The sequence below is a fragment of the Durio zibethinus genome, chromosome 6, assembly GCF_047325235.1.
Source record: "Durio zibethinus cultivar Kanyao isolate XHJ-2024 chromosome 6, ASM4732523v1, whole genome shotgun sequence".
NCBI classification, from domain to species: Eukaryota; Viridiplantae; Streptophyta; class Magnoliopsida; order Malvales; family Malvaceae; genus Durio; species Durio zibethinus.
Genome location: NC_143167.1, coordinates 27391175 through 27407125, shown reverse-complemented (window position 1 = coordinate 27407125; position 15951 = coordinate 27391175). Strand labels below are relative to the sequence as shown.

Genomic DNA, 15951 nt, shown 5'->3' with positions numbered 1-15951 from the left:
TTTAAAAAAAAAATTAGTATGACGATTCAATTTCACATCGAGATAATATAAAATTTTGCTATAATATATATGTTAACATCTAAACCCAAATATGTGAAGTGCCTTTTGTGGGATAAAATTATAAGACTTTCAGGTCAAAATAGATAATATCTTACATGTTGGGTGCAGGTTACCAAAAATGGTATCAAAACGATTATCAGTTAGACAAGAACTAAATGCCTACATCGTGAGAGTCACCTCTAAAAACTACAGGAGTTAAGTATCACACGATGGAAGTCACTTCTAAAATTCTAACGTCTCGTATGATTTGTGTCTGTTTTGTATTGTGCTTGCCCAATGATTAGTGTGATTTGGTAGATTTGTGTGCTTTGTGTCCACCAAGCTTTAACATAGAGAGTTTGTGACACCATAATTTTACATCAGGAGATTTTGAGGATCTACTATGATATATAAGTAGTGGCATAAATCCAAACTTTTGAAACACTTTTGTGAGATAAAATCGTGAGACTTTTGGGTCGAAGAGGACAATATCTTATAAGTTGGATGCAAGTTTTTACAAATAGTATTAGAGTGATCACCAATAGGATGAAAGCTAAGTGTTACACCATGGAAGCCATCTTTAAAATCCTACGAAAACTAAATGCTACATGATGGGAGCTACCTTTAGAATTTTAACATCTGATATGATCTTATAATCTGTGTGAACTTTGTGTTAGGCTTACCTAATATTTGGTGTGATTTGATAGATCTATGTGCTTTATGTTGGGCTTGACGGGAACGTCAAGCTTTAACGAGGACGTTAAACTTTAATGAGGAGAGTTTGTAACACTTCAATCCTATATCAAGAAATTTTAAAGATTTGCTATAATTTATAAATGGAGGCTTAAACTAAATATGTGAAGCTCCTTTTGTGAGACAAAATTGTGAGACCCTTGGGGTCAAAAGGGACAACACCTCTCAGGTTGGGTAAATTTGTCACGCATCAAACCCGAAGATTTAGGATGTAACAATGCCACATACTTATGAGATGAATCTCACAAGCATCCAAGGCAACGGATATCAAATTAAATCAAAATCTCCAAAATAATATTTTACAGAATCTCAAGTTTACAAAATTATACTCTTTGCAAGTTAGTTGAATATACTAAAATTCTTACTAAAATATATTTTAGAATTAATGCTAATCATGGTAATCTAAGTAGTTGTCAAAATTAAACTTTCCAAGATACCAATATCGGAATTTGAAAAAGTAAAGAAAATTAAAAGATTGAGTATCGACGACCTAGTAAGTAATCGACATCCACTCGTTTGAATTAAGCATGCCACAAAACATTTAGATTAAAACATTAACTAAATGATTTGAAAATATTTTAGGTAATCTTGTATTCACAAACATATTTTCACAACTAAATTCTCAGATCACAAAGTGAAATTAAATATCATAAAAATTATAAATTTTATTAGTCTTTCGTAATATACTACGACTACAGTTAATCACTATGGCATCAGTTAAAATCAAAATTTTTTCTCTAATGCAATGTGATAGAAGTATATCAGAAGCAATTAAATCATTGCACTAAAAATCATAATTAACCCGTTAATATAATAGGACGGAACAAATATCACAATAACCCTTTTAGTGCAATAGGACAAAAGTAACTCTTTTAGTGCAATGAGATAGAAGCATTTCACCGTTGGTATAATGAACAATAACCAATATTTTCAACCAATAGCACAATTTAAAACGAATATCAATATCACAAAGTACATGTCGACATGGCCAAAAATTAAACCCATTGGCAGGGTTAAAACATAGTTATACTAAGAAATAAAAATTAAAATATATTTTCAAATTGCCCAACATATATAAATTCAATATTTATAAACTTTCTTAAAACAAAATCCATAGAAAATAAATTCCATAATCATTCCAAAGCAAAATTTCATATTCCAACAAACGATGGATATATAAATATATTATTATGAAATCATATTCAAAAATAAAAAATAATATCAAACCATATTCCAAGCTCATAACAAAGAAATCACAAATATATTTTGCATGCTTAACCCGATTTACAAAATAAATGGACAAAACAATATATGTTATATATTTTAATTCTAAATATGTTGAGGTTGATTTTTATGGACGTAAAAATTGAAAAGATACTAAGTCACTTACCTAATGTGCTAAATTGAAATTTAAGCAAAAAATTACTCAAATTTTTTAGTATCTTAATAATAATAAAAAAATAGTATTAGAGCAATTACTAGTTGGAAGTAAGCTAAGTGCTATATCGTGGGAGCCACCTCTAAAATCCTACAGGAGCTAAATGCTATATAGTGGGAGCCACCTCTAGAATCTCAATGTTTGGTATGATCCTATGATTTGTATATGCTTTGTGTTTGGCTTGCCTAACATTTGGTGTGATTTGATGGATCTGTGTGCTTTATGTTGAGCTTGACGAGAATGCTAAGTTTTAACGAAGGGAGTTTGTGACACCCCAATTTCACATCAAAAAAATCCTAAAGACCTGCTATGATATATAACTAGAGATTTAAACCTAAATTTGTAAAGCATCTTTTGTGAGATAAAATTATAAGACTTTCAGATCAAAGCTAACAATATCTCACATGTTAGGTACATATCTTTGCAAATGATATCAGAACGATCATTAGTTAGATGGGAGTTAAGTGTTACATGATGGAAGCCGCATAAAAAACCTCGACATCTGGTGTAATCTTGTAATCATTGTGTGCTTTGTGTTAGGTTTGCTTAACATTTGTTGTGATTCGGTGGATCTGTATATTTTGTGTTAGGTTTGATGGGGAGACATCATGCTTTAACAAGAAAAGTTTGTAACACTCCAATGCCACATCGAGATAATCTAAAGTTTTGTTATGATATATATATATATATATAAAGATTTAAATCCAAATTTGTAAGGCATCTTATGTAAGATAAAATTTTAAGACTTTTGGGTCAAAACAGACAATACTTTGTAGGTTGGGTACAGATCTTTGCATAAGTATAGAGATTAAATTTCAAATTTCATACAAGTATAAGAACTAAATTTCAAATTTTGTATTAGTAAAAGACCATTTACATAATTTAATAATTGATTTCATATATCCAAGTTACTATGTTAGCAAGTTAACAACACATTAGCAAAGTCATCCCCTATGTTATCAAGTCAATCATCACGTCAATATTTTTAAAGGCAAAAAATTAATGGAATTAGTAATTGAGCTAAGATTATCAAATTGAAATAATATGAAGATTAAATTTGTATGAATTATAATACATGGACTAAATTTTAAATTTTTATGAAGTACAAAGACCTCTTATATAATTTGACTTTTATTTTTTTATATATAAAAAAGTCATATACTCATTGGTTGAAAATAAAAATAAATGTAAATATTAAAATTTAATCTTTAAATTTATTGAATTTAATTTGCCTCAAAATAGGTAAAGTAACAGCAATTCAATTTGTTTGAGTACGATAAGTGTTTATCTGCTTGGTTAGAGCTAGTAGATCGTGCAATTAATCACCTTGAGCCTTCTAGGTCATAATAGGCCAATTGACCCCTTCATTTTTTTTTTCTCTTTCCTTGTTCTCCCTTTTTTCCCTCTCCCAAATTTATTCTCTTTTCATTTTTTATTTTTATTGAATTCGATTTGCCTCAAAATAGGTGAAGCAACACTAATTTGATTTGTTTAAGTAGGCTTGGTGTTTATCTACTTGGTTAGAGGTAGATCGTGCGATTAATCATCTTGAGCTTGTCAGATAACGATTGGTCAATCGACCCCTTCACTTTTTTTTTTCTCTCTTTCTTTTTCCTCCCTTTTTTGTATCTCTATAATTTTTTCCCTTTTCATTTTTTATTTTTTATTTTTTATTTTTCTATTTTTAATTTTTAATTTTTATTGCTCGTGTAGGGGTGGAATACCTATATGAATTGGCCCTAAAGTGTAAACTGACTTGGCTTTTTAACAAATGAAGGATAATTATTTATTAATAAAGTCACACCAGCTTTGATTGTAAACATAGTTAATCTTTAAACTAATTTATTTGCCAAAATGAAATTATATGTATTTGATTGCGAATTTTAATTTTTTAAATATTAATATGATAAAAATAACATAATTCATATAGTAAATGAGTGTTTAATATAATTTTATGTTTTTATTTATGTCAATATCCACACGTCTTCTATTTTTTCTAAACCCCATTTTTTTAACTAAGACTTTATATATTAAAAATTATTTTAATTCTTTTTTTTTGTTCTCCCTTTATCTATTAATTCTCTGCATTATCTTTATATCTTATTGCATTTTTAAATTCTTTCAAATTCATCAAAAAGGATCTTAAGTTCAAGTTTTATTGTATGTAGATTTGATTGTTCAATTGTGTTTTAGTTTGTTAGTTAATTATTCAGTAATTATAACTTAATTATGATGTAATAGTTGATTATTCAAATGATTATATGCATATACTATTAGATTATGATCTTAACTTAAAAAAAGAAAAAATTGAAGATTTTAATTGATTTTTTGAAGGTAATTATCATTAAAGGTTTGGTGGGTATTGGATAATTAAGAGAAAAGAACCTAAACCTAAATTTTCAAGCTAACAAACTATAACATATCTTATTGCATTTTTAAATTCTTTCAACTTCATCAAAAAGTTTCTAGGTTTAAATTTTACTATGTATAAATTTGATTATATAGTTATATTTTAGTTTGTTAGTTAATTATTCAGTAATTGTAATTTAATTATGATTTAATAATTGATTATTTAATTAATTATATAATATAATATTTTTATTATAATTGTAACTTTAAAAAAGTAAAAAAAAAAATTTTTTTCGAAGGTAATTATCATTAGAAGTTGGGTGTGTATTGGATAATTAATTGAGAGAAAACCCAAACCTAAATTTCCAAGCTCAGACGTGGCCTTTTTTATTATAATTTTTTGAAGTAGAAAATATAATTGTATTGTCTCAATTTCCAAATGATATATGATTTAATCTTTATATATATATATATATTAATTTTTGTTATTAACTACATTAAATGTGAATAATTTTTTTTATTATAAAATAATAATTATATATTAAATATATAATTACATATATTATGTATAAATAACTAAAATTTACAAGTATATTCTTTTAAAGAAAGAAACACGTATAATGCATATATACCGTAATCAATCATAATTTATAATTAATTAAATAAACTTAACAAATGAGAATTATAATTTAAAAATTCAAAGAAACCAAAACTTAAATTTAAAATTTGTGTAATTAGAAACAACACAAAAAACTATCGGATCATTACTAAGCCTTATAAATTCTAGATAATATTTCAATTAAAAATTTATCCAACTACAACATGTAAAATGTGCCATGTATAAAAAATTTGGAGAACCAAATGAGTGTGGTTTTAAATAAAAAAAATTACAATATAAACTATACAAAGCATTTAATCAAATACAAGTTATAAGACTATTCTAATTGTTGGTAAAAAATTTTCACAATTAATCAAATAATCAGTAGACATTGATGTTAATTACCTACTCATATGCAAAGTAAAACTTACATAAAAAAAGTAATAAAAGCTCATGTAATATTCATTGATGTCATATACGAAAGTGGAGTAGGTTAAGCTATTTACCACAACTATTTGATTTTTATGTTCTAATTGTGAAAATTCGCATTTGATATACTAGATATTATTCATTTTGATTTGAAAATTTCATTGTTTTATTCGACAAAAGATGCCTAATAGATTTTAATTTAGATATATATATATATATCATAATAGAACCTCAAATTATTTCGATATAAAATTGGGGTATCACAAACTCCTTATTAAAGCTTGACATCCTCTTCAAGCCTAACATAAAGCACACAGATCCATCTAATCACACTAAATGTTGGGCAAGCTCAACACAAAACACATAGAGATCATATAATTATACCAGACGTTGAGATTTTAGAGATAGTTTCTACCGTATAGTACTTAGCTCCCATAAGATTTTATAGGTGGCTAATACGGTGTAGCACTTAGCTTCCATTCGATTGGTAACTGCTTTGATACTATTTGTAGAGACTCACAACCAACCTGCTAAATATTGTTTGTTTTAACCTGAAGATTTCACGATTTTATTTAACAAAAGATGTCTCATAGATTTAGATTTAGATATCAACATATATATATATATATATATATCATAATAGAACTTTAGATTATCCCAATTGAAGATTGGGGCATCACAAACTCTTATTATTAAAATTTGACGTCTCCGTCAAGCTCAACATAAAGTACATAGATTCACCAAATCACACCAAATATTGGGTAAGTCCAACATAAAATACACACAGATCACATAATCACACTTGACGTTGGGATTCAGAGGTGGCTCTTACTTTGTAGCATTTAGCTTGTATAAAATTTTAGAGGTGGCTCTCATAATGTAGCACTTAGCTCTATTTCGAGTCCTACTGGTGACTGTTTTGATACTATTTGTAGAGACCTGTACCTAATCTATGAGGTATTATCTGCTTTGACCCAAAAGTCTCATAATTTTATCCTATAAAAGATACTTCACTGATTTTGGTTTAGATTTTTATATATATATCATAACTGAATCTTAAATTATCTCAATGTAGGATTAAGGGGTCACAAACTCCTCCATTAAAACTTGACGTCTCTATCAAACCCAATACAAATATACAAATTCACTGAATCACACCAAACGTTGGTCAAGCCTAATATAAAGTATACATAGATCACATGATCATATCAGACATTAGGATTCTAGAGGTAGCTCTCACCGTATAGCACTTAACTTTCGCAAGATTCTAGAGATAGATCTCATAGTATAGCACTTAGCTCCAATCTGACTGGTGACAGCTTTGATACCATTTGTGAATACTCATTCCCAACCTACAAGAGATTGTTCTCTTTGACTTGAAGGTCTAATGGTTTTATTCCACAAAAAATGTCATAAATTTAGGTTTAGATTTTAATAAATATATCATAACAGCACTTCAAATTATCCCTATGTGGGATTGGGGCATCACAACTTGCACAAAATTTGAAATTTAATTTCTCTTACATAAAAATATTTTAAATTTTTTTTAATTCTTTTAATTTTTTTAAAAATATTAAATTTTAAAAATATTTTAATTCCTTTAATATAAAAATATTTTTTGAATTATATTAATTTTATTATATATATAATTAATTATTAATAATATCACATTTATAATAATATTATTGTTATTTATATTAATAAATTATAATATTAGTAATTTAAATTAATATGTCAAAGTTAAAATTATTTTAATTAATTTAAATATATCATATAACAAAATTTATAATGAACCAAACTATTAAATAAAGTTGAATTTGTAATGAATCTGAAATAAACTATGAATGAAATAACCAATTCATCCAACCAAACAAAATAAACAATTCAAACCTAAATTCTTACAAGAGACATACTCTTATTCATTTGAAGGACGAATTTTGAATTTCAATAAAATAAAAAGAGGAAATAGTTTATTTAATAAACAGAAAAATCAATATTGTTTATCATAATGAGAATTTTTAATTTTTTAGGTCTTCACAAAAAAATTTATCTAAATCATTATGTTAAATTAAATAATAAGATTAATTGTAAAACAAATACACATTTAGTAAATTACTTTAATGTATTTAGAATTTTGAACTTAGATCTCATTATAAAAAATATTTAAATAAAGTTTAATTTAAAGGAATAGAAATATTGATAGATTACTTTCACCGATATAATTATAATTATAATTTATTTAATAAACTAAAAAAATAGGTTTATTAAAAATAGACAATGATAGATTTGTATCATAGTTAACAAAGTTACAATAGATTTTTAATAGATTGGTGTAAAATTGTTTTCATATAGCTACAATATACTACAATTATGACAAAAAATGTGATAAAATTAATAATATATTTATATTTTATAATGGAATATAACAAGAAATAGTAATAAAACTAGTAAAAGTATTTCACATGTGTGATAAAAAATTATGACAAATTTAATGATAATATATGAAAATTTTGATAGAATACTATGATGGAATATTATGTGAGAATATTGTACAAAATGCTAAAATTTAATATTTTAAAAAACTAAAAAAGTTTTAAAAATTCAATTTTTTTTATTAGAAGAATTAAATTTCAAATTTTATACGAATATAAAGGTTAAATTTTAAATTTCGTATGAGTACAAGAATCATTTGTATAATTTAATAATTGATTTTATCAATTTCAATTATTATGTTAGTAAGTTAATATCATATTAATAAAATTAACAGCCACATTAATATCTTGAATAGTAAAAAATTAGAAAAATTAATGATTGAATTAAAATTATCAAATTAAAATAATGTGAAGATTAAATTTATATAAATTATAATATAAAGATTAAATTTTAAATTTTTTAAAAATATAAAAACCTCTTTGATAAAATAAAAGAAAAAACAGAAGATACTAGTAAATATTTTGTATGTCATCGCTAACTATGGTAGCGAAGAAAATATAGTACGAAACGAAATCAGTAAACTTTCGGCTGGTAACAGTGGATCACTTATCAGAACCGACCAATTGAAAGTTTGGAAGAATTCACGTGCACCGTTTGTAGCAGTGTATATACCAAAGAAAGTTATTGAAGAATAAAATTATCAAAGAAGCAAAGGGAAAGGAAAGGCCCCCAAATGGGCATCTCCCACGTGCCATGAAAAGGCAGAATCTCACGTGCAAGGGATCCAATGGACACTGCCTGACTGACTTTGAAAGCTGAAGGGTGTCTTCAACTGACAAAATATTCCTTTTTTTTTTCCTTCCTTTCCTGAATAAAATTGGGCGGTCAAAGGTCAAAGGACCCGCTGAGAAAATATAATGGGCAAACCCATTGGGAAAGGAGAGTGGGTCAGCGTGTGAGCCGCACGAGGGGATCTATCCCTGAACCGACTGTCCTTTTTTTCCTAGCATGTGTGAGTGACTCCACAACCACTTTGTTCTGTGTCAGAAAAATGGGTTTTATTTATTAGCAGAGAGCGGCTGAGCCCAGTTTTATAGCACCATCTGTTATTTGTTTTATATTTCGTGAACAGTCACTGCACACACCTTGCCTTGTTACCAAGGCATTGATCACGTGCACCGCCTTTTTCCAGGTACTTGGAATGGTAATTTTTCGAGGTTAGTCTCACATGAGATCAAGAATTGTGGAATCAAGTCTTTTAAAAGCCTTCAAAAGGTCGTGACTAATGAATGACTAAGGACGGTAGCTAAGGCTTTGGTCTAAAGTATGGGCAATGCCATCATCACCATAATCATTTGTTATTACTTTCATGAATTAACTTCATCTGTGGGCATTAACTAGTTGAAACCACTTTTTCTTTTGTCTTCAACTCTTTAATTTTTTTTTCAAAGAAGAATTCTTTGAAACAATTTTTTATATCAATATATATCATTTCTATTTAATTGATGATATATAATTATGTTTTTTTTGTTTTGATGTGTCTTAACGAGTGGATGTAATATGTACCCAATGTGAAACAATTATGTATAAAATTAGTTGGTAAAATTTTTGGCGAAAACTTAAATATTGAGTTTCATATTTCTTGCACACAAAGATAAACATATTGCCAGCTTCATATCTTATCACGCACATTTTTCTCATTATTATAAATGTGAAGATAGAATGAACAGATGAAAGTGACGTGCTATTGTTTGATTCTTTCACATAATTAGCTAGATACTTCATAATTGTGACTGTATTATAGGAGTTGTTGATGCCTTAATGGCATCGATGATTTCGAACTCAAGGTCACAAGTAGCGGCCTTGAATAAATCCCTTAACTAATTGAGATTAACATATGAATCGTTCATAGTTTGTAGATATGGAATACTTTTAGGACTACCTCTATCCTCCTCTCTTGACGACTCCAACACATTTCCACAACTTTCTTTTTGTTCTCTGAACAGTTACCAAATTCCACAATTCTAACTTGTTTAGTATTTATAAGTGACCACATAATCAAAAAACATTTACCTAATTATCTACCTGCTACTGATCTTTTATAGTTTCCATCACACATAACAGCAAAACAAAGAGTTACCAAGTTTTACCATATTGGCATTACGCGCATCATATGTAACAGAGAAAAGGGAAACCAAAGTCAGAAAGCTAACTTAGACCATCAGAATGTCATCATATTCTCAATATTATTGAGCACTAATAAAATCTTTCATAGTGTTTACACAATCATCAATTCAACAGGAAATACTATCTTGCATTATTAAGTATACACTATAAATTGCATCTGTCACAGTTTATCATCTTTTTCAGGTTTTGTTTTTATAATTAATGATTTCTGTATAATCGATAATATTATACAACAAATCTTTAAGGATCATGACAGGTGATGCATCAAAAGAAGAATCATACTTCAAATGATCCAAATCCAGCTTCAAGGCTTCTGAGCAGAAAACATGATAAAAGATTGTTGAACCTTTTTTGTATAGTTGGTAAGACCACAAGATGTGCATAAGTCCTCTATCTCCTCCTCTGTGAGGTAGTTATAATTCTGCAGAATCCTCTGCAACAAAAATGAATGTCTTTCACACGCTATAATTATTGAATTAGATTTTCATTTCTCAAGAAATAGAAATTATTAAATAGAAAAAGAAAAAAACATTCTGAGGATAAAATTGCAAAATGACGGAGAGGCAAGAACCAGGTCTAATATAACTTCAGGTACTATAAGTATGTAACATCATCATACGAGTTACAACAGTTGGGTTTTGGATACACAGGGTAGTCATCAAAATACCAGTTGGAGTTTTGCATGAGTTGGGGATATTATTCATAGTATGACATTAAAATAAAAATTAGCAAAAGTGAATGAAAGAAATAAAATGAGATGGAGTTGTAAAATTCAGCACGGTAAACAATTCAGTTTAGCCAAAGTTAAAGTGTGGTAAAAATGGGCATGTTTGCTGAACAAAAAGATAACTCCTAATGCATTGTAAAAGTTTAAAACACATCAAAAAATGTTGCTCTTTACCTCTCTGAAAGGTCGTATTATCCGGGAAGTAGAAGAACTATAACGAAGAAAAGTGCTTCCAACAAAGACTCCACCACTTCTCAATATACGACTAATTTCAGCAATCTGAAAACAATAAAAGTAAGTGACTACTTAACAACTTTTTCTAGCTCAGAGAAAAGTCAGGAAAGCTTTGTGCAATTGACTTAAAGTAGTAAAATAATTGCAATGTGGTAGCATGCTATGTAAAACAAACCACAATATTGAGATATTTTATCATCTTCAGCTCTTAGCTGAGAGGATTTACCGTAGGTCAGCTGATGAGACAAATGAAAAACAAGATGCTTATTCTTTTATCTCTATTAGACCTACAAATGAAATCTAGAAAAGGTTTCCCCAATCAAACCAGTCATAAGGACAGACAAACAAGGACAGAAGGAAGAAAATGACAAATTCAATTTGTATATCTGAAGGATTAGGTTACTATTGTCAAACCAAGAACATTTTGGGAGATCTGTAAGCCTATGTGTCAGCAACGTTGTAGGAGAAAAACGGAGAAAACAATGCTTACAGCATTTGAAGGAGATGGCCAGCAATGCAATGCAGCACCAGCATGTACAGCATCAATAGAACCGGATGAGAAAGGAAGCCTGGAAACATCAGCCCTGACAAGAGCAATATTGCTGCACATTCTCCAATGAAGTGTGAATCAGTTCTTGGCTTAAGAAATATAAAGGTCAAAATTAAAGTACTGATATTTACACAACTGCTTCAACTTTTAAAATTAAAGAGGTAGAGATGCTTACCTAGCCAAAACAGATGCATCTTGCTTAATGAAATCATTACATTGCCGGAGCATGTTTTCAGAAAAATCAAGTGCAATAACACCTGAATATGTCCCAGATTTGGCAAATTTTCGGGAAAACAAACCACTTCCACAGCTAACATCCACTAAAATGCCACCTTCTGCAGGTTTGAAGTATTCCTGAGCCATTCTGAACTGCAGTATTTGCAAAACATCAAGTTAGACAAAAATAGCAAGGTATAAATTCAGTAGGTCATACAACATAAGAATATGCAGCAGGTATTAATTCAGCTTGTTCAGGAAAACGAAACACTTGGAAGACTGATTACCCTTCTATGTCATCCACTTTCATGGAGAATTTCCACAAAACAATATATGCATATGTATAAATTAATATTCTACAAAAAAAAAAAGGGCTCTTTTCTTTAGAATGACCTCCAAAGAGTTATTCATCCTTGTCGGTGGATCAGCGCATTTGAATATGATATAAAGCCAATCAAGATTTACCTCTTCATCAGGCCCAGGAAAGCCACTTCGGTTAAAATTTTGTCGCCAGCCTCTTTCGTAGACAAATGATACAAAAGGACTCCTAGAAAAGATGGAAGCATGATATAATGAAACAATACCTTTACACTGAAAAAGTTTAGCTAAAACCCAAAATGTCATATTGGGAGTTTACTTAGAGGCAGTCATCCTTCTAGTAGCAGCATGAGAATTGTTCAGGACTTGTTATTATCCTGTTATCTCATTTAAGACAGTAAATATCTTGTATTTTTCCCTGGCACGTCTGAAAGAACCAAATATGTGGAATGGTCGTATGTTTATTTAGATGATATAGAATTAAGATACTTCTAATTTAATTGGAACTCAGTTCAATCTGAATAATTGTAACTGGTAAAAAGCTGTGATTACTTAATAGATTTATGTTTGATTTATTGTTGCTTATATAACTTGCTTTTTACCTTTAGAAGCAGAAAGTAAAAAAAGGAAAAATGCTTTAGATACAAGAACAAACAGTATTTTTAAAGAATAGAAAGTTAAAAATTTTTAACTTTTTGAGGATAAAAAATATATAGTTTACTTTTATATGGAACAACCATGCTTGAAGTAACGTTTATTTGTTTTAATCACGTACAAAGTTTCTTTTTCTTTTTCTATAACAATTTTATAGGAAGTGAAAAGCAAATAGCTCAAGTAACATTCAGATGGAAACTGAAGGAATAAGTTAATTTTTGTTTTAGAGTAGAGTAATTAAATTTCAGATTCCAGATTGAAGTATCAAACCCTTTTAAACATAACTTCAACCATACCTTTATGTTTCTATGATTCTATCTTTACCCCTGCATTCTCATCCTTTTAATTTGTTGCAGTCATGCTTTAGCAATTCAGAGAATCATTGGATCACAAATAAATTGTTTTATAGTTTCATTGTTTACTGTAATCCTGCTCTGCACAGGACTCCCAAATTCTATACAGGTTCTGGAAACTACTACAGAGTTTATTTTTTGTAGCAACCTTATCAGATTTATCAGATATATTTGGAATTTGAACACTGATTCATGGTTTCAGTCGCAAAATGCTGATCATCTTTTTAGCTGAATCAGATTCCAAAAGAGATAGTATCTGTGGGAATGTGATTACTTGTTAACAAAAATCCTAATAAAATTGTCCCTAAATTTTGGTGAAAAGGTTGAACACTCAACCTGCTCTGTGTTCAGGTATCAAGAATAAATCCAAGTGCATATAGCAGCAAGTAACCATACCGGAATAGTTCGGTCCCAGCTGGTTTGACTTCAGTGTAGTCTCTCAATCCAGCAGTAACAGTCAGATCCAGATATGCATCTTTACTTGAGTAGGATTTGTTGCATCTTTTACACTTAAATCCAGACCTGTAGATAGCTTCCCTGCAAGTTATGCGAGTTAATTTGATAGTCATACACTAACCTGATAAAAAGATTAACACCTTTATATATTGCTTTATATTATAACTTACAAGTTAAAACCTGAAGGACCTTTTCTTATCAGTGGTTCATAGCACACAGGGCAAGAAAACGAGTCAGTTTCCACTTTTTGATTCTGCTGAGTCCTTAAATCCTGAAAAAATTATTGCTTTTATTAACCCTAATGCACGACTGAATTTTCATCAAAAAATAATGAAAATTTTAAATTTTCAGTTAGATAATTAATCTGAATTTTCAATTTTAAAGCATCTTCTTTTTTGTGGCAATAATTCAAGTTGTTCAAAAACAGTAGAAATTTCAGCCAAAAACAAATAAGAAAAATTATTTAAAATAATCAAAAGAAGGAAAGGACAGAGTATACCTGCTCCAAAGCAACGGCGGAGGTGGCCCGAACAGTGAAGCGGAAGGGTTGAGAAGGAAAATGGAGGGAGGGAGGAAACCGTACATTATGAGAAAAGCAAGGGTAATTCGGGAGTAAAGATTTGCTAAGAGGGCGAAGAGAAGGTGAAGCAATCGCCATTAAAGAGAGAATGGAAATGGAAAGGCTGGCTCACTGAGTCTCTGAAATTGTGGTTTACGCACGTTTGGGTGTTGTAGTATGCAGTTACGTTCGTTGGTTTCCGTTTGACTTTTCTGTGAATTAGCAGCGGAAACGTCAGCACAAAAACTATAACGCCAACAAAGCCGCATATTTTTTCCGGCAAAAAAAAAAAAAAATAAAATAAAATTTTCTAATATTATTTTTTGTATAGATTTTATCACACCAACTTAGCACCAGGTTATTTAAATTCAACCCAATTTTTTTCTTTAAAAAATGTACTTTTTTAGTTAAAATTGTCCAAAGATTAGTTAACCACCCAAACTCACGGACTTAATTAAAATCAAATCGGGTATGGGTATAGATTTTCTAGCTTAAGTTTGATCCGACTGATTTTATTAATAAGGAAGTAATATATAAAGGATAGGTTTTGCCTTAAATTTGCATAACTAATTTTATTCAAAATTTTTGTATTATATATATTTATGAAGTTAAAAAATAAAAAAAATGATTGTAAGTGTTGATATTTAAATTCTAAATATATTAACTAAGTTAAATTTTAAATCATATTTTTTTATTCTTTGACATCACATGTGGAGATTTATATTTAACTTATAAGGTATTATTTATTTTAATTCGAATATATTACCGTTTTATATCATAAATGACATTTAAAAAGTTTGGATTTTAATTTTAATTTTTATATCATAACACTCATTAAAATATTCTTATATCAAATTGAAGACGTTAAGTCCAACACAAAACATACAAAACTAAAATCACACCAAAAATTAAAATATATAAACCTAAAATTACACCAAACGTTAAAATTTTAAAGTAGATTTTATTGTGTGACACTTAGCTTATATGGGATTCCAACAAAATATATAAAACCAAGATTAAACAAAGCATTGGAACATACAAAAGCAGGATCATGCATTGAAATTTTAGAGAGAACTTCTATAGTATAATACTTAGCTCATATAAGATAGGATTTTATAGGTAATTCTTACATTATAACACTTAATTTTTTTCGATTAGTGATTATTTTGATATCATTTGTGAAGATTTATACTCAATCTATGAGATATTGTTTGTTTTGATATGAAAGTTTTACAGTTTTATTTTATAAAAAGTACCTCATAAGTATATATTTATGTCTTAACTCTTAAGTTATATATTATAACATATCCTTATAACATTTCAATGTAGGATTGAGATGTCATAGCATGTAATTTAAATAAATTTAAACATAAATCTATAAATTCATGAATAAGTCAACTAATTCATAAATAAAATATTCAATCAAACCAATAATTATATTTTATGTTAAGGATTACAAAATTTTGAAACAAAAGATTTATAAAAAAACTTGAGACAAAAGTGATAGGTGGAATAGTATTTTTAAATATTTTTGTATTGATTATTTTTTTATTGAATTTCAAACTATATCATTTTATTAATATTTAAAATAGTTTTATTAGTTAATAGAGTCCTTATCTTGTTAAATAAAAGCAATCCTAAGAAAGTGATAAATTATC

General features: G+C 28.4%; 1 protein-coding gene across 1 annotated transcript; it reads right to left on the bottom strand.

Moving 5' to 3' along the window:
- Positions 1 to 10266: 10266 nt before the first annotated feature.
- LOC111285139 (putative methyltransferase At2g41040, chloroplastic) lies at positions 10267 to 14487 on the bottom strand. The gene is made up of 8 exons (XM_022874406.2): positions 14234 to 14487; positions 13905 to 14005; positions 13675 to 13815; positions 12419 to 12500; positions 11913 to 12106; positions 11678 to 11789; positions 11128 to 11232; positions 10267 to 10659 (listed from the first exon to the last, which is right to left on the bottom strand). Exons 1-8 carry the CDS (start codon positions 14390 to 14392, stop codon positions 10531 to 10533), a joined length of 1023 nt encoding a protein of 340 aa, XP_022730141.2. The 5' UTR covers positions 14393 to 14487; the 3' UTR covers positions 10267 to 10530.
- Positions 14488 to 15951: the final 1464 nt, after the last annotated feature.

Excerpts from the sequence above, each read along its gene's own strand:
- LOC111285139 (XM_022874406.2), bottom strand. The coding sequence starts at position 14,392 with ATGGCGATTGCTTCACCTTCTCTTCGCCCTCTTAGCAAATCTTTACTC. Across the intron at positions 12,107-12,418 it reads TTCCTGGGCCTGATGAAGAG|TTCAGAATGGCTCAGGAATA; the intron begins GTAAATCTTGAT and ends CAAATACTGCAG. Across the intron at positions 11,233-11,677 it reads GGCCATCTCCTTCAAATGCT|ATTGCTGAAATTAGTCGTAT; the intron begins GTAAGCATTGTT and ends TATTGTTTTCAG.